Genomic DNA, 19028 nt, shown 5'->3' with positions numbered 1-19028 from the left:
AACCTTTGGCTTTTGTTGTTGTTGTTAAAAGCAAGTTTTTCTTTGATGCAAGCATAAGATCAAGTTGTACATAAATCACTGTGTCTAGTTCATTCTCTGACTCTTCAGCCTCTTGTATCCCATTCTTTAAGTGAAAAAGTTATTTTTCCCCTTTAAAATTGTCATATTTGAAATGTTTTGAGTGTTTCCAAGACAGAATTGAAGGTTTCTTGTTGGTTTTCCAGTCCAGATGAAATGTGCACAAAGCCTTCCTCTGAATTTTGAACACATGAGAATTACAGATAAAATATTTTAAAATGTATTTTAATGAATACATAACCAAGCGTAAACATATATGGAAAGCCTCCAAGGACCGGAAATGAAAGAAAGTGTGAGGGAAGACTGACACTGGGCTACTCCCAAGAAGTGGAGATGACATGGGGCAATGGTGACTTCAGTGGACACATAGGGAAGTGAACATCACATGTGGCAAGAGCCTTGTACACCTGGAGGCCAAGACCCCCATGCATAGACTGGACTCAAAGGGAACCTGACATCTTCTCTGGAATTGAAGCCAGACACAGAACTCTCATGGAAGGAAGCAGAGGCACTGAGTCAAACTAGGATCTGTGCCTCTGTTGCACACGAGTGCCTTGTGGGAGCGTCCTCTTTGGGAAAAGAACCTCATACCCTAACCTCAGAATATGCTTCTCATCTGGCTGGCCTATGTCAATCCCCAAATCACAGCACAGGGAACAAAGTTTACATTGTATGAGCTGTCAGACAAAAATTACAAGACAAAGATAAAATCAGATCCTTGAGAAATATTCAACAAGCACAGGGAAATACAGAATTGCCTTTTCTCAAAAGAGCTTAAGAATAAGTAAGTTTAGTTGTCTTGAGATTATGGAGAAGAGAATTGTGTTTTTGTAATAGGAACAGACAGAAATTCAATAAGAAAAGAGAGATGTGATAAAGAACCTACTAGAAATGAAAATGCATTCATTAAAAAATTTTAAAAACAGTCAATAGGATAAAACCAGATTAATAAGTTTAACTTGTTTTAAAAATAACCAGAAAGTTCTGCTTTTGACATATGCAGTTTAAGCCTTAGATAAAAGTGGTTCTTTTCCTTAATATACTTTTCTATTTTATTTATTTTATTTTTTTTTTTTTTTTTTTTGAGACAGAGTCTCGCTCTCTCACCCAGGCTGGAGTGCAGTGGCGCGATCTCGGCTCACTGCAAGCTCCGCCTCCCGGGTTCACGCCATTCTCCTGCCTCAGCCTCTCCGAGTAGCTGGGACTACAGGCGCCCGCCACCACGCCCGGCTAATTTTTTTGTATTTTTTTAGTAGAGACGGGGTTTCACCGTGGTCTCGATCTCCTGACCTCGTGATCCGCCCACCTTGGCCTCCCAAAGTGCTGGGATTACAAGCGTGAGCCACCGCACCTGGCCTAATATACTTTTCTAAATAAAAAATTTAGGGAAGTAGAATGAGATAAAATTTTCATAAATTTTACAGCACAATGAAATATTAACACCTTTATGAACTTGTTAGTTTTCAAAATCCCTCAAACTCTTTCTAAATCCTCTTTCTCAGATGGCATTATAAATTTGAGGTCTGTTTTCTTTTCCATGAAATGTCCTGTTGTTCCATATCTTTGCCATACTTGTGGAACTGTCTAGATGCTAAAACACACTTTCCCTAATCTTTTGCCCTCTCAACCTCTCTGATGTTGGCATACGACATTGTTCTATTCCCTGCCCATGGAAGATTCTTCCACATGCTCACTTCTTTCTTTCCAAGAAGTTTCCACTGTTGTGCAACAAAAAACCCCTGGACATCCTTCAAGCCTCAGCTGCAAGACTTGGCCCTCTTGGAAACCTTTAACCGGCAGCCATCAACTCTTGCCCTTCTCTTGTTTGCAGCATCTTTCTCCCAGTTTGTACAGTCATCTATTTCCTTGTGGACAGGGAGTAGATATTAATATTTTTATTTGATTTCCCCACTGTCTCTTTCAGAGTCTGGCATATTGTAGAAGCTTCATAAGTACTTGTTGTGTGAACACATAAGTAAATGAATGAATGGTAGGAACACATAAGTAAATGAATGAATGGTGTAAATCAAGCTTGTCCAACACGTGGCCTGCAAGGCCACCTGCAGCCCAGAAGCGCTTTGAATGCAGCCCAACACAAATTCATAAACTTTCTTAAAACATTATGAGATTGTTTTGTGATTTTTTTTTTAGCTCATCAGCTGTCATTAGTGTTTTAGCTCATCAGCTGTCATTAGTGTTAGTTATTTTATGTGTGGCCCAAGACAGTTCTTCTTCCAGCGTGGCCCAGGGAAGCCAAAAGATTGGACACCCCTGGCAATCAAGAGCATGTGAATGAGAAGGAACAGAGAAATCTTAGTGAGTCTTACCCAGAACAGAGAGTTATTGTGTTTGAAAATAGGATTAAATAGTCATTCCAGAGAACTTTAAGTTTGATGCTCTAAAGGAATAGGGAATAATTCTAGAGTCTTATGCGGGATAATGAGTGGTAAATATAGTGTTCAAAGAAATTTGATCTGGCATTGATGGACAAAGAATAGAAGCATGAACAATAAAAGGTACAATTGTTTGTTGGTATCCATAAAGGATTAATTTCAGGGTCTCTCATAGATACTAAAATCATGGATGCTCAAGTCCCTGATATAAAATGGCCTGTTATTTGCATATAACCTAATCACGTCCTCCTGCATACTTTAAATCATCTCTAGATAACTTATATTACCTATTACAATGTAAATACTGTGTAAATAGTAGATATATTCTATTGTTTAGGGAATAAGGACAAGAAAAAAGTCTGTACATGTTCAGTACAGATGCAGTCATCCATTTTTTTCCAATATTTTTGATCTGCAATTAGTTGAATCCAGGTATGTGGAACCCAGTGGATACAGAGAGTCAACTCCACTACAACTGACCAAACGTGTGTGTGACGAGGACTTATCATAAGTGTCTATAAATGACCTTATTGTCAGCAAGAGCTAAACAATTCAAACCTTCCTCCAAGGGATTAGCCTCAGCCTGCCCATAAAAGGATAAATCTGAAAAATCCAATGGTAGTTGATTTGATGTGGGAATATATTCCTTATATTATTGCCAGCTCTGATTCAAGTAAAGGGATAGAAATCCAATTACCTCCTTTCTCCGTAGGTCGTGACTTAGAGATAACCTATAACTAATTATTCTGTTAAGTATCCCTGAGTTAGTGCAAGAAGCAGGAACAAAAAGAATAAAGTCTGAGTGTGTCTAAAAGGTTCTTTTAAATGCAACTTTTGAAAATCCAGTTTAAATCTATAAATACTTGAAATTATGTTGATTTCACTAAGGTTTCTGAAAAATGTATCAGTTTTTCCTCAGTATGAGTAATTTTGTATATCTGAAGTATAAAAATATGCAGAATAATATTTTTCCTCTTTTTTTTTTTTTTGAACAGCAAAACTTAGAGAGTAACCTCACCAACCTTATTAAGAGGAACACAGAACTGGAGACCCTTTTGGCTAAACTCATCCAAACCTGTCAACATGTTGAAGTGAGTATCTCTGTATTTCTGTATGGTATGTTTCATATGAAAACTGCCAGATCAAGGTTTTGATATCCTCATGCTTTATAATTTTAAAACAAGAATCTTTCTTAAAATTAAATATTTTGCAAAAGCCAAAATAAAAGATGGAGGAAATTAAAAGGAATTAGAACTTCAGAGAATCTCTCCCATCCACAGCTGCTTCCCATTCCCATTACAGCTTTCCCTGATCTAGCATTACATAGCAGTCCTAATGTTGTAGATTTTAATTGCCCTTACAAAGAATAGTCAAAAAAGGTATTGTAGGCCAGGCGTGGTGGCTCATGCCTGTAATCCCAGCACTTTGGGAGGCCGAGGTGGGCAGATCACGAGGTCAGGAGATCGAGACCATCCTGGCTAACACGGTGAAACCCCGTCTCTACTAAAAATATAAAAAATTAGCTGGGCATGGTGGTGGGCACCTGTAGTCCCAGCTACTTGGGAGGCTGAGGCAGGAGAATGGTGTGAACCCAGGAGGTGGAGCTTGCAGTGAGCTGAGATCGCACCATTGCACTTCAGTCTGGGCAACAGAGCAAGACTCTGTCTCAAAAAACAAAAAAGGTATTGTATTAGTGTACTAGGGCTGCCATAACAAATTACCACAAACTGGGAAAGTATAAAACAAGACTAATTTATCCTCTCACTTTTGGAGGCTAGAAGTCTGAAATCAAGATTTGGGCAGGGCCATGCTCCCTCCAAAGGTTCTAGGGGAGGATCTTTCCTTGCCTCTTCCCATTTTCTGGTAGTTGCAGGCAATTCTTGGAGTTCCTTGGCTTGCAGCTACAGTGCTCTAAACTCTTCCTCCGTTATCACATTCTCCTGCTGTGTCTCGAATTTGTGTCCAAATTTCCTTATTGTTATAAAGAGCCCACCCTACTCCAGCCTTACCTCACTTTAACTTGATTACATCTGCGAAGACTCTATTTTCAGGCCAGGCATGGTGGCTTACACCCTGTAATCCCAGCACTTCAGGAGGCTAAGGCAGGAGGATCGCTTGAGCTCAGGAGACCAGCCTGGGCAACATGGCGAAAACCCATCTCTACTAAAAAATACAAAAAATTGGCCAGGTGTGGGAGAACACACCTGTGGTCCCAGCTACTTGGGAGGCTGAGGTGGGAGGATCACCTAAGCCTGGGAAATCGAGGCTGCAGTGAGCTGAGATTGCACCACTGCATTCCAGCCTAGGCGACAGAGTGAGACCTTGTCTCAAAGAAAAAACAAAGACTCTATTTTCAAATAAGGTCCCATTTACAGGTACCAGGGCTTAGGACTTGAACATACCTTTTTGCAGACACAATTTAACCCACTGCAGGTGTATATTAATGCATCTTAGTTGTCAGATGTATTTCCATGAAATAAACCACAATTGCAACAACAGCAGAACCTACAATGACTACACTGCATAAGGAAAAAATAGATGCCACTTCCTTTATGTGATTTTCAAAGTCCTCTTGCATCTTCTCCCAAATTGTCTTTTTACCACCCCACCCCATGAACTGAAACTAAACAATTGCCATTCACTACACTTTTAAGCCTTCTGGCCCTTAACCAAGCAGTTCCCTCTGACTGGTAGGCCCATTTCTCTAACCCATGTCTATTTGTCAGAATGCTTCCTGTGTATCCTCCAAGTCCTAAGTCAAGGGGCACTTCAGTTGTGAATGTTTCTCTGGTTCCCTGGTCCAGAGTCATCGCTCCTTTCTCTGAATCACATAACATTTTATGATACCGTGTATGTGATTCAGAGAAAGGAGAGATGTCCCCGCCCCAATCTCATGTCGAATTGTAATCCCCAATGCTGGAGGTGGGGCTTGGTGGGAGGTGTTTGGGTCATGGGGGCAGATCCCTCATGGCTTGGTGCTGACTCCATGATAATGAGTGAGTTCTCACAAGATCTGGTTGTTTAAAAGTGTATGACACTCCCCCCGCCACTGCCGCCCGCCCCCCTCCCACACACACTCTCTCTCTTGCTCCTAATTTCGCCATGTGACGTGCCAGTTCTGGCTTTGCCTTCTACCATGTGTAAAAGCTTCCTGAGGCCTCATCAGAAGCCGAGCACATGCCTGGTGCCATGCTTCCTGTACAGCCTGCAGCACCTGTGAACCAATTAAACCCCTTTTCTTTGTAAATTACCCAGTCTCAGGTATTTCTTTATAGCAATGCAAGAATAGTAATAATCTTCTCATGGCTTTATCATTCTTTCATGTACCAGTTCCATTTTTCCAACCAGAATGTGAAGTCTTAGAGGATGGGAATCAAATCTAATTCATCTTTGTATCTCATAGACTCTAATGCAATGATTTTCACACAGTAGGAGCTCAGGGAATTTGTTTTAGATGAATTTGCATGATGACTCTCCAAATGGCAAATTTTGAGCACTATTTGAATGCTCGCAAGTTCAGCTCCCCCAAAATATCTAAAGTTGGAGAAGCAAATTATTTTGAGCATGCATTTAAAATTTTTGACAGTAACTCCATTTTTGCAGTAAGAGTTCCTTCAAGTCCCTTTGATCGTCTAAGCAGTAATTATAAGTTTATAGCCTCCTATGTGCCTATAACTGTCAGTAGATGCACAATGTAGCAAATAATAATGATTACAATATGTTAGAGAACAATGTACACACATAGAACAACATATTTAAAGAACAGTAGAGTAGCCAATCAGGTGCGCAGCTAGTAGAATATTGCATTTATGGATTCTAAGATTAGCATTTTTTTACAGACTAATATTGCTGAAATTGAGCTGCAACTTAAATGAATGGTGAGACAGTTTAATGGGCAACATTTGTTTGTTCCTCCTGGCACACAAAATATAGATGAGACAGTTGCTGGTATCTTAGATTAGATGGAGTATGGTTTGAGAAGGGGGGATTAAAAGAGAAAAAAATGTGAGTACAATTTTTCTGAAACTTTGTGGAAGAGTCAGGACTTGAGCCAGTTCTTACAGATTTCAAAACTATTATTTTTTGGTACCCTAGGTATTGAGGTGTCTGCTTATTTATGCAACACACTGGTGTTTGTCAGTGATACATTCCTCAGCATAGCAGAAATTAGCAAAGATTGCTTTCAGAAAGATCCTATCAGTGTAAAAGCGTGTCTACTATGCAAACACTGGTGCTTTGGTGGAAGGCTTAAAATACTTTGTGTTTGTAAAGTCTGTGCTTTTACTTACAAGTGCTCCCCTTGTGATCAGAAATGTAAAACTGGTTACTAAGAGAAACACATGAGTTAGCAACTTTTTCCAACTCCAAATTTGTTGTGTTTTCCAAAGACAATATCCAGGGAGATAGAAATTAGGGATGTTCTCATCTCCTACCTAAGCCATCTACTCCAGCTGTTCATCATTTGAGGTGCTGATGGAGGTTATGATAGGTGGAAGAGGGAAAGGCATACAAAAGGAAAGAAAAGGAGGAATTAGAGTAAAACATAGGTGAGAGAGCAGATTAGGATTGTCCAGTGAGCTCATTGGTTTACTTAGTAGACCGTCTTGCTTTAAAAGCTACATGATTGTCAGCGTAGAATCAGTGTTTCATCATGTTGAGATGAAGTTGAGAGTGTGAAGGCAGCAGCAGTGGCAGCAGTTGTGTTGCAGAATCCAGACCTTTTGAACCCTCTGCTTAGACTGGATTCTCTTTTGTCAAGCGTCTTGCCAGAGAACATGTTGAGCCTTGTTGATTAAACAACATTGGAAATAATAGTGAACAAGCATAACGTTTTCATTATTATAGGGTAAAGTTAATATGTATTATATGAATAAATGGATGAACAAAATGGAATAATCTGTGTGCCATATTTTATTTTTATGATGTGATAGCATTTGATGTTTAGGACAGTAAGAAAGAATTATTTCTCTTCAGTAAAAAAAAAAACAAAAAAATTACCTGAGCTTTATGGTAAATCTTATAAATGCTTTATGGATTGGGTGATTATTTCATTCAATTTCAGCTAGTTACTCCTTAAAGCATTAATGTCTGGTTTCCATTATGACCTGTTGTGATTTCAGAACAAATGCATTGCTCCTAATGCAATATTATTATGGCTTGAATTTACAAGATGCTATTCATCCTAACATGATGTAAAATTACATTCTAAGATGTTCAGTAATTTCAAATGATAGATAAATTGAAGAAATTTACAAGGAGATTTTAGTTTTAATAGATCAGATATAATTTTAGTTGCAATACAGGCTTTTCAAGTAAAGCTATTACTGAATTGATTGTAGCAGACTTGCGAATAGACACATACATGCCATTAGAAGTAATTCTAAACAAGGAATAAAGAATATTCATTCTTTTCTCTGTTGTTTTTGTATAAATCCTTGGGAATGGAAACACATGTTTATGGGTGAGTAAATTTGGTATTTGGGAAATTTATTCTAGATAAAAATTTAAAAAAAATATGAGTACAAAAATAATGATACTTACAGTACCTATTTTTACATTTGTTTTTATTCCTAATTATTAGTATTCTGAAAGTATAATTTTTAAAAGTTGAACACCCAATTCTCATATAATGATTGAATTAGTCCACATCAAAGATTTTTTTAACTTCTTAATGAAGGAACCAGCAAGATGATAAAGCTGCTTCCAAGGAGGATGCCAGAAACGGATACATATAAATGTGGGGAAGGGGGTAGTAGGGGGAAAAGAATGCCAGACTAGCATAGCTAATTTGGATACAAAACTGGTTAGTGACCTACAGGGCAATAAACCTGAAACATTTGGACAAAATAAGTTGCATATTACTGGGTTTCTCTAAGTTAACATCTAACTTTGCAGAGTCTAAGCCCTAACTGCTAGTAAATAGAAAGTCAGACTCTGTTACATCCCAATCTGGAGAGTCAGATGACCCTGACTTAGGCTGACTTCATGGAATATGCTCTCTTGGGACTCTGGAAGGGCTCACAGTCTTCTCTTTGTCTTTTTTCCAAGTTTTGGATAATTTTGCTTAACATGACTTTCTGTTCTAGAGACTGTTGGTCTAGGAGCAGTGTTTGCTAAACAAATACTTCTGGGAGGGGATGTACATTTTTGCCTGTGGACAGTTACTTTAATTTGTTACGGTGTCTTGCTAGTTTGTTCATTTTGGTAGTGCGGATGGAGTACCCACTGTGTGTGTGTGTTGCACTGTGTTAGGTGCCAAAGGACCCTGCCCACAGGAAGTTTACTATCTTCACTAAGACAGAAGAGCACTTATAACACAAAATAAAGTAGAAAGCCATAATTACCATAAAGAAGGTGTGGATTATCTACTTCAAACTTTCAGAGAAGCAAGAAATTATTTCTAGCTGGGGACTGGGGAAGGCAGCGCAAGATCTGAGCCTGCCTTCAAGGGTAGGTAACATTTGAGTTTATGGAAGCAGGGGGACAGCACTGCTTGCCAGGCAAATAAAGGCATGGGGATAGAAAGACGAGGAGTGTATGTACAGAAAGCAAGTAGTTCATTCTGGAAAAATGGAAAGTGTGGAAGAAGGAAGGATCTGTAGGAACTGGTTTGGGAGAGATGAGAGCTGGAAAGGCTTTCATGTTGCATCTGAATTTGTACTTTGGGTTTTGAAGGTTTAGTGAGGGTTCAAGGAACACATAGACCTGTGTGAGTTTCACAGTGACAACTGGCATTTCTAACTCTTTTCAGGAAATGACATTTTTGGTTATTGAGAAAATAATATGGATATTCTCATGCAAAACAATCTCACGTCCAAGGGAAACCTTCACAGCACTAGGAAACTCCAAAAAGGCCATGGAGTTTGTTAGGCACCAGAATGCTATTCTTTTAAATCAGTGCAGTGGAAAAGAATTTCCTGGTTCACATCCTTGGTTCCTAGATGGTACTTCTTCCCTTTCCTCTTCCTGAAGGTGTCCTTGTATTTGGGTATAAGCATTCCCCGGGAAAATAATTCCCATGCCAGCTGGAGCTAAAAAAACTCACAGCACAGAGGCACCTCCTAATTGTTGTAAATTAAATCAATGAATTCCTTCCCACGACCCATGAGGAAATGCCACATCCTTATAAGTCCACATCTCTTCCCAGGGATTTACCTCTGCTTTTCTTCAGAATGGAAAACAGTTTGAAGGTTCCCCTTCAGCCACCCAACTCTCCCCACCCCCGCCACATTGTTTTCATAACTTGTTTTTTAAATGAGGGTAAGCAAATAATGGCTTTTTGATTGTAAGTGCCAAATATTTTTAAAACGGTGGAGAACAGAGAATGGCATGCTGTGGCTCATGCCTGTAATCCCAGCATAGTTTGGGAGGCCAAGGCAGGAGGATTACTTGAGCCCAAGGATTCAATAACAGCCTGGGCAATATAGTGAGACCTCGTCTCTACAAAAAATAAAAAAACTAGATGGGCGTGGTGGTGTGTGCCTGTAATCCCAGTAACAAAGGAGGCCAAGACTGGAGGATTGCTTGAGCCTGGGAGGTCAAGGCTACAGTGACCCATGGAGTGCAACTGCACTCCAGCCTGGGTGACAGAGTGAGACCCTGTCTCTTAAAACACACACACACACACACACACACACGGGAGCAGAGTATGAAGGCCAAGACAGTTTGGGACTCAGGAGGCAGAGACATTGAAAGAGCAACTTCAGGCCAGGCGCAGTGGCTCACGCCTGTAACCCCAGCACTTTGGGAGGCCCAGGTGGGCAGATCCCGAGGTCAGGAGATCGAGACCATCCTGGCTAACACGGTGAAACCCTGTCTCTACTAAAAATACAAAAAATTAGCCGGGTGTGGTGGCAGGCGCCTGTAGTCCCAGCTACTCAGAGAGGCTGAGGCAGGAGAATGGCGTGAACCCGGGAGGCTGAGGCAGGAGAATGGCGTGAACCCGGGAGGCGGAGCTTGCAGTGAGCCGAGATCGCGCCACTGCACTCCAGCCTGGGGGACAGAGCGAGACTCCATCTCAAAAAACAAAAACAAAACAAACAAACAAAAAAAAAGAGCAACTTCAGGTAGACTCCTAAGAAATGTTTGTCTAGGATTGTAAAAACTAATGGGTTTTCAACCACTCTGTTTTGTTTTCTTCAGGAGAGAAATAAGGTAGAATGGATGAGTTTGTAGTTACACTAGACAAGTTTGGAGTTAATTATATATGTAGTGAAAGACAAGCTTATGAGAAATGATCAAAATTTGGGTCACCTGCAGAACTTAACTTTTCTAGGTCAGATAAGGACTATATCTCTTCATCACATTCCTCTTCCCATTTTCTTTGAAAAATCAGAAGACATAGTTTATTAGCTAAGCAAACACTTGGAATCACTGATATGTACCAAATCTTCTGCACATTCTGATAATCAAGTTCTTTTACAGCAAATACAACACCTTGACACTTAATAGATGTTCATTTGGGGAATGATAGGTGACTGTGACTCTAAAGATGATGGCCAAGAACAACTGGGAAAGGGTGGCCAATTGCCATAATGGTTTCAAGAGGATAAAGGCTCAGCAGTCCTTACCATTCTTGCCCAAGGTCATCCTAGAAGGGCATTTTCTAATCCAACATTCCCTTCAAAGTTCCAGCATTGGCCTCTTTGGTTTATCTTGCCTTGTTTGTAATCACTTCTTAAAATTCTTTTTGCCATTATTTTTCTCACTAAGTTTTTAATCTATTTTTGTTGTTGTTTTATTTTAATGGAAAGTTTGCTCTCATACGGCTTTCTCTGAGTTTCTCCAGTGCTAGTTGTCATGTAAAGTGACAAGGTTCTTGTGGAGGAATTAAGGCTGTTTAATTAGATTTCTGCTCAGATGATGAGTTTCGTAAATTGAAAAGGATGAGAGTGAGGTGTTACCTGGGTGATATGTACCTTGTAAGAAATTGTAGAAAATCACTTGGCAAAACAGATGGGAGTCTGTAGAAGACTTTTCCAGTAATTCACCAAGCCCTAAAAGCATTCATTTGTAAACTTTGAAATAATGAAAAATCACTGGGTTAAAAAGAAAGATGAACCATTTGTTTAATTTTGTTGTGCAGTTTTGTAATGCCAAAGCATTCTCTTCCATAGAAAACTTGGCAATGGCTTCATCCGGAGTCATTGGATGAAGACCAGCATGCAAACACCAAACAAGCTATTTGTGTCTTGTGAACGTGTGTCTGATCTTGGATGAAGTATATCCTGCTGGGGGCCGACATGAATGTCCAAAGTTATAATCCATTTTCACTTGCAGATGAGGGTCAGATTCCCACCCGATCTGACCCTCTGTGAGAACGCTTTCAAGGTATAATTAGAGTCAGATTCTGGGCCTCATTAAACCACATCATACAACCCACAGTCAGCTCTGGCTCTCCATGTAATAGGCTCTAGAATTATGATAATGTGATAGTGCAAATATGGTGGCTTTCAGAAACTGGATTATGACGAGCCACTATTATAGTGGTTGATTTCCCAAGTTCACGTCTTAGGATTCCCATGACAAAGGAGAAAAGAACTGTTGGTCTGCACAGAAATTGATCATCTCTAGAGAAGATTTTTTTTTACTATTGCATATGAATAATGTCTGTTCATATGCAATAGTAAAACAGTTGAAATAGTTTACTCTACCAAGTTTACTAAAATTGACAACTCATGAAGCAAATGTAGTTTTTCTTGGTAGAGGTTAAATTTAATTATTAAAGTATCTAACATATATTTGAATGTCTCCCTTTGGATTCAGTGCCCTTGACTTAGAAAAACTGGATTCATAACAGGCATTGGATCCTGTTTCTTTCTTGGGCATATTCATGAGGAGTAATGAGAAGATAGCAAAAATCTTTGAGTATTTTGGAATGAGATTAATCTTATGAATAAATGAATATAAGGCTTAGTAAGCTGGTATTACTTTTAGAATGACATTCCCAAGTTTCAGTTTTGAAACTTTATATAAAACATTATCCAAACCTTTCATCATCTGCTAATCTTTCTAGTTTGGGTGGTATGACCTATTGCATCATATACAGAATCCTACCTAGTGGCTCACATTGGAGTATGAACACTTGTACATGCCTCTGAAGACAAACCCTCTAATGTTTGAATTTGGTAGTGCAGATTTCCAAGGTTAATACCTAAATGTGAAGTGATAGGCCTTAATTGAAGGCCCAAAGGCTGAGCATTAGGAAGTTAGAGACAAAGTGTGCTTTTTTCTGATATATCTTATTGTGCTCCCTCCACACAATACAAGAATTCCTTATCCTGTCTCCATTACAGTATTCCACACACAACCTTCTTTGCCTGAAAATATTTACATGCGTGATTGACTAAAGCAGCAGAGATGTTTCTGGCATGATATAAAAAAATAATAGGAACAGGTTGTGATACATTTTTTAAAATAGCCATTGTTGGCCAGGCACAGTGGCTCACGCCTGTAATCCCAGCACTTTGGGAGGCCAAGGTGGGTGGATCACCTGAGGTCAGGAGTTCGAGACCAGCCTGGCCAACATGGTAAAACCCCCATCTCTATTTAAAATACAAAAATTAGCTGGGTACGGTGGCAGGCGCCTGTAATCCCAGCTACTCGAGAGGCTGAGGCAGGAGAATCACTTGAACCTGGGAGGCAGAGGTTGCAGTGAGCTGAGATCACGCCATTGCACTCCAGCCTGGGCAAGAGATCCAGACTCTGTCTCATAAAATAAAATAAAATAAAATGGCCATTTTTAGTTCTAACTCAACTTTTATATGAGATGGTCTTAGCTGGATGGTTTCAGGTGAAAGAGTCAGAGGGGAATGGAATGATTGCAGGTGAGAAGGTAACTCTCAAGTAAAAGGTTTGGTTCCCTTATTGCTCCCATTCATGACATTCAGAAACAAGAATAATCCTAACAATCAATCCACCATTTTGTTACTGAACCAACCTTTTACTCCTGGGTCTAATATCTAGTTTAAATTATTTTTCTCAATAAATGAACATAAAATTGTCTTCTAATGACAATCAAGCTGAAATTATCTCTGTGTATAAAATAATTACAGATTATGAAAGAAGCCGGACATACCATTTTTTACCTGATTCCGTTGACTTCTATTTTTAATTTGCTAAATTAAATGTTGTAGGAAAAAATGAAGAGCTTTGTTCTAATTTGAAATTCCACAGCAAAATAATTGAGTCATGCATATAAAATGTCCGTTAACAAGAAGACAGTTGTAGTACTGGTTATTTTTGTTTGAAATAGAAATATGAAATTTTAAATTCAGCTATTTAAAACGCCCGAGGCTACCATGGAATATACAAGGCGCTCAGTGAGGAGCAACACAAATAAAGATTTTTACAACCAAGTGAGGTAACTTCTTGGCCTAGGAATTTATGATAGAGCTTTTACTATGCTTTTAAAAGTATTTTCACTAGATATAACATCAAGTTCATATATGTAAAGTCATGAAAACTATCATAGTGGTCTAATTCTCTGACAAGGCAAGCTTGGTACTGAGATGTGATAAGTTCATTCAAGGAAGCCTTCTGTCAATTTCCATAGGATTGAGAAGGTGGTGCCTTGTCCATCTTTGCAGATGTTGGAAGGGGAGCATTATTGCATAGGTCTGTTCCAGTTTCACAGCAACATACAGACTGTAGTGTAAAGAAAGAAAAAGTGATAGGACTTATGTAGATATGCACTACAAGCAATTATGACCACTGACCAGCTCTTACTGTCACTTCCTGATTTAATTATCCCAATAGTTTTTTGACGTAAACATCATTCACATAACTATAGATACATGGCCTGAAGCCAGATATAACAAGAATCAGCCAGTAAAGAAATGGGTTGAGGCCGGCCACGGTGGCTCATGCCTATAATCCCAGCACTTTGGGAGGCCAAGGCGAGTGGATCATGAGGTCAGGGTTTCCAGACCAGCCTGACCAACATGGTGAAACCCCGTCTCTACTAAAAATACAAAAAAATTAGCTGGGCACGGTGGCAGGCGCCTGTAATCTCAGCTACTCAGGAGGCTGAGGCAGGAGAATTGCTTGAACCCGGGAGGTGGAGGCTGCAGTGAGCTGAGATCACGCCACTGCACTCCAGCCTGGGCGACAGAGCAAGACTCTGTCTCAAAAAAAAAAAAAAGAAATGGGTTGAATTTAACCAAGTAATAAGTAACTGGAGTGGTTACTGAACCCAAACCAGGTGATTAGAAAGTTAGATTCCCAGGGGAATTCTCATTACAAGAAACATCTTATCAGATAGGTAATTGGAAACCCTGTTAAACCCACCATAACAAAGGCTCAGCAAGTGTACATCTGCAGTGCCAGTACAATCAGTGAGTCTTCAGGTCTTATGAACGTTCTAAAATCTTTTATTATTAACCATTGACCCTCTAACCTCAACTTCTTTGAGATGATAAATTTGTTTCCTTTAATAAATAAGTAAATTCCTTTTTTCCCTCCTTCCCGGGAAGTTTGAGATTCGTGTATAAAGATGAAGAACTAAATAATACTGGCTGAGCCACCCTAATTTGAAAATCCAAAATCCGAAATGCTCTAAAATCCACAACTTTTTCAGCACTGACATGACGCGAGAAGAGGAAAATTCCACACACAAGTACTTAACACAAACTTTGTTTCATGCACAAAATTATTGAAAATATTGCATAAAATCACCTTCCAGCTTATGTGTATAAGGTGTATGTGGAACGTAAGTGAATTTAGTGGTCAGACTTGGGTCCTATTCCCAAGATATCTCATTATGTATGTGCAAATATTCCAAAATCCAAAACACTTCTGGTTCTAAGCATTTAGGATAAGGGATACTCAACCTGTAGCATAAAATCAATATTTTGGGTTATGGCTGGGTACAGTGACTCACACCTGTAATCCCAGCACTTTGGGAGGCCAAGGTGGGAGGATTGTTTGAGGCCAAGAGTTTGGAACCAACCTGGGCAACATAACAAGACCCTGTCTCTACTAATTAATTAATTAATTAATTAACCAACTGTGAGTAGAGGTTCTCGCCTGTAGTCCTAGCTACTCAGGAGTCTGAAGCAGGAGGATCACTGGAACCCAGAAGAAGTTGGAGGTTACAATGATCTATGATTGTACCACTGGACTCCAACCTGAGTGACAGAGACAGAGACCCTGAACTTAAAAAAATGTATATATTACAACTTGGGACTGAAATATTTGTATGTTAATAGTTCGTAGCATTTAAGATAATATGACATATTACAGAAATTTGACAGATTTGCTTTGAAATGCTAATTTGAAACATGTAATTTTTTTTTTTTTTTTGAGACGGAGTCTTGCTCTGTCACCCAGGCTGGAGTGCACTGGTGTCATCTCAGCTCACTGCAACCTCTACCTCCTGGGGTTCAAGTGATTCTCCTGTCTCAGCCTCCTGAGTGGCTGGGATCACAGGCGCCCACCACCATGCCCAGCTAATTTTTGTATTTTTAGTAGAGATGGGGTTTCACCATGTTGGCCAGCCTGGTCACGAACTCCTGACCTCAAGTGATCTGCCCGCCTTGGCCTCCCAAAGTGCTGGGATTACAGGCATGAGCGACCACGCCCAGCCTAACATGTAATTTCTTTTAGAACTGTTATTTTAAGTTAGATCTGTAAGATAGTTTAGGTTTCAAAGCAATATTGCAATGTTCAAAAAACCTTATTTTTTTTTTTTTTTTTTTTTTTTGGAGACAGAGTCTCGCTCTGTTGCCAGGCTGGAGTGCAGTGGCGCGATCTTGGCTCACTGCAACCTCCGCCTCCCGGGTTCAAGCGATTCTCCTGTCTCAGCCTCCCAAGTAGCTGCGATTACAAGTGTGCGCCCCCATGCCCAGCTAGTTTTTGTATTTTTAGTAGAGACCAGGACTTCCCCAAGTTGGCCAGGATGGTCTCGATCTCCTGACCTCGTGATCTGCCCACCTTGGCCTCCCAAAGTGCTGGGATTACAGGCATGAGCCACCATGCCCGGCCCGGGTTTCAGCATATTTTTTAAGTTTAGTTTTTTAGATTTATAAGAGCTACTTAAGGACTTGGGAAGGTATAATGTGTTAGGGTTTTAATTTTATCCTGGTAGGCATTTGAAGTGCTTATAAAGTAAATCGAATGTGTTAAATTGATAAATGCAGTTTAAAGTGTTACAGGAGTAATCTGAACAATGATTCCTCATAGGGGTGAGGATTGACCTGAAGAGGGGCTCGAGGGTACTTTCTAGGGTGATAGAAATGTTTTATCTCTTGATTGAGCTGTTGGTTATCAAAATCCATTAAACTGTCCCTTAAGATCTATGCATTTCCTTGCATGTAAATTTTACCGCAATTTAAAAATATGTGTGTAGGAACTTAATCAGCTAATTTATAGACAGAATTGATTGTTTAATGGAGTTGAGTCTATTCAACTTGAGTTAATCAAACATTGATTCAAGGACCCCCTGAGAGTGATTATTCTTGGTTTCATAAAATTTATTAGATGTATGAATAGAATAATGAAATCATAATTTGAACTTAAAAGCTTAAGGGAAATTACATAGTGAATTGTTGACATAGATGCAGTTCTTGAACAAAAATCTTGATGGTCTGTAAGTCTGTGTCTATTCCTTCTCCTAGTTGGTTGGACTCCTGGGGAAATAGAACAGTCTTCCTAGTATGCTGCATTTAGCATGCAGCACTTGACTATTGATGAGTGAATGGAACACCTCCAGAGGCCAACTACATCATCCTTCTGTCCTCCTTGTAGCACTAGCTCATTTGCATAGATCAGCATGTCCGATAAGCTCACACCTTGAAGGGCAGAAAGGACCCTTCTTGAGAAGACTGTACACAGGACAGTGTTTCTATGACAGCAAACCTCAGTAGCCACAAATCTCTGGAGGATCAGTAATGCTAGTGCACACAAGGAGCTCCCTCCCAGCCTGAGGGCTCTGCCACCCAGGTAGGGCTAAGAGGATGGAGTTGACAAAGGGAAGTCAAAAATGGGAGAGCTGTCCATCAGGGGTGTTGCTGAGCCCTGAATAGAGATCAAGGTGGGTCTTTCCTTCCCCCTTATTATAAACCTGTACCTTTCCTTTTATTCTCTAGGATACCTTCTCTACCTTTTCTGGTTTGCAAAAGAAAAAAATAGTTAGTCACTTTGAATCAGGCTTGGGAAAACACTTATAAATAATAATTCCACACATGTAAGATGGCTAATCAACCTAGGCCTGAAAATGACTTAACAGGAAAACATTTTCAGTATCAGTCTCTCATGATTCCCAAACACACACACACACTCACAAACTCACAACTTCAAAATTAGCAACCAAAAGACATCTAAATGCTGTTATCTTTCCTTTTCTCTTCCAGATCAGATTAGCTTTGCTCTTCACTGTCCTTTTGTCAAAGCCCCTATTGTACAGCTCTCCAATGTCCTTCCTGCCTGCCCTTCTACTGCCATTGTAACTTTTACCAGCCCCACTACCATTTCAGAAGAAAACTCCAGGAAAGCAAGTAAGCATGGATAGCTTTAAAGATCAATGCTGAAGGCCTACTAAGACCAGGATACAAAGGGAGTCAATCAGAAAAAGGTGGGGGTCAAGGAAGAACCCCCCACTCCCAAGTTAAACTCCTCGATTTGCTGTTTTGTTTTAGCCAGACTCTATGGGAGCTCAGTCATGGCTAGCTCTCTGCAAATGGCCCCCAAAAGCCTTTTCACAAGGGACAGTAAGATATAACTGGCTTCGGTATTTCTGTCTCCCCATTCCCAGATAACCAGTTCAAGATGCATGCCCACTGTACCCTGCATGTTGTTGAAATAGAATTTTAATTTCCTCTGTCTTGCAAAAATGTTCTTTTGCCTCTCTTCCCTGATGCCTTTTCTCATCTTCCTCACCCCTGGGTTTCCTAACTCTGTCTTGCCTACTCTGATCTCCAAAGACCAGTTCCTCCTTCATATTTGGCATGAAACCTTCCTCAGCTACTCACACAGTAATTGCCTCATTTCTCAAACTCTCTAGAGTCACATCATCCAATCAAAGTACTGTGTAATGTGAGCCACATATGTAATTGAAAAATTTTCAAGTAATCACATTTTTTAAGTAAAAATAATCAGGTAAAATTAATTGTACTAATACATTTTATTTGACCCAATATATTTAAAATGTTATCATGTCAACATGTAATCAATGTAAAAATGATTAATGTATGCATTTCATATTCACAGCACATCTCAATTCAGACTAACCATATTTCAAGTGCTCAAAACCACAAGTGGCTAGTGGTGGCCATATTGGACCACACAGCTGTAGAACTTCTGTAGCCCATGGTTTAGCAGTTAATTATGTGTGCACTTGGCATGTTTGCTGCTTGTTCTCTAGTGAAGTCATTCTTTCTAGCAGGCCAAGTTCTGTTTCTACCACAGGTCTTAGCATGGTGCTTTGCACATTGTGGGCACTCAACAAATCCCTAAGATTTGCTTCATAGATGATCCCTGTACACTGATAGCATCTTCCTCATTCATGGAATAACAAGAATGACCTCATCTCCTCTCACTTTCATTCCTTAGCTACTAACA

The 19028-nt window shown here is 39.8% G+C and overlaps 1 protein-coding gene across 4 annotated transcripts in view; it reads left to right on the top strand.

The window, feature by feature from the left end:
• Window positions 1-19028, top strand: part of MID1 (midline 1) — a 240413-nt gene that overhangs the window by 152280 nt on the left and 69105 nt on the right. For all 4 annotated transcript variants that reach the window (XM_003261004.3, XM_003261008.3, XM_003261005.3 and 1 more), the window contains exon 3: window positions 3467-3562. In XM_003261004.3, the coding sequence (XP_003261052.1) occupies window positions 3467-3562 (96 nt within the window). The remainder of the gene's footprint in view (window positions 1-3466; window positions 3563-19028) is intronic.

The sequence above is a fragment of the Nomascus leucogenys genome, chromosome X (assembly GCF_006542625.1).
Source record: "Nomascus leucogenys isolate Asia chromosome X, Asia_NLE_v1, whole genome shotgun sequence".
In the NCBI taxonomy this organism is placed as follows: domain Eukaryota; kingdom Metazoa; phylum Chordata; class Mammalia; order Primates; family Hylobatidae; genus Nomascus; species Nomascus leucogenys.
Note: the sequence above shows the minus strand (reverse complement) of the source record. Positions and strands in the feature narration are given on the sequence as shown.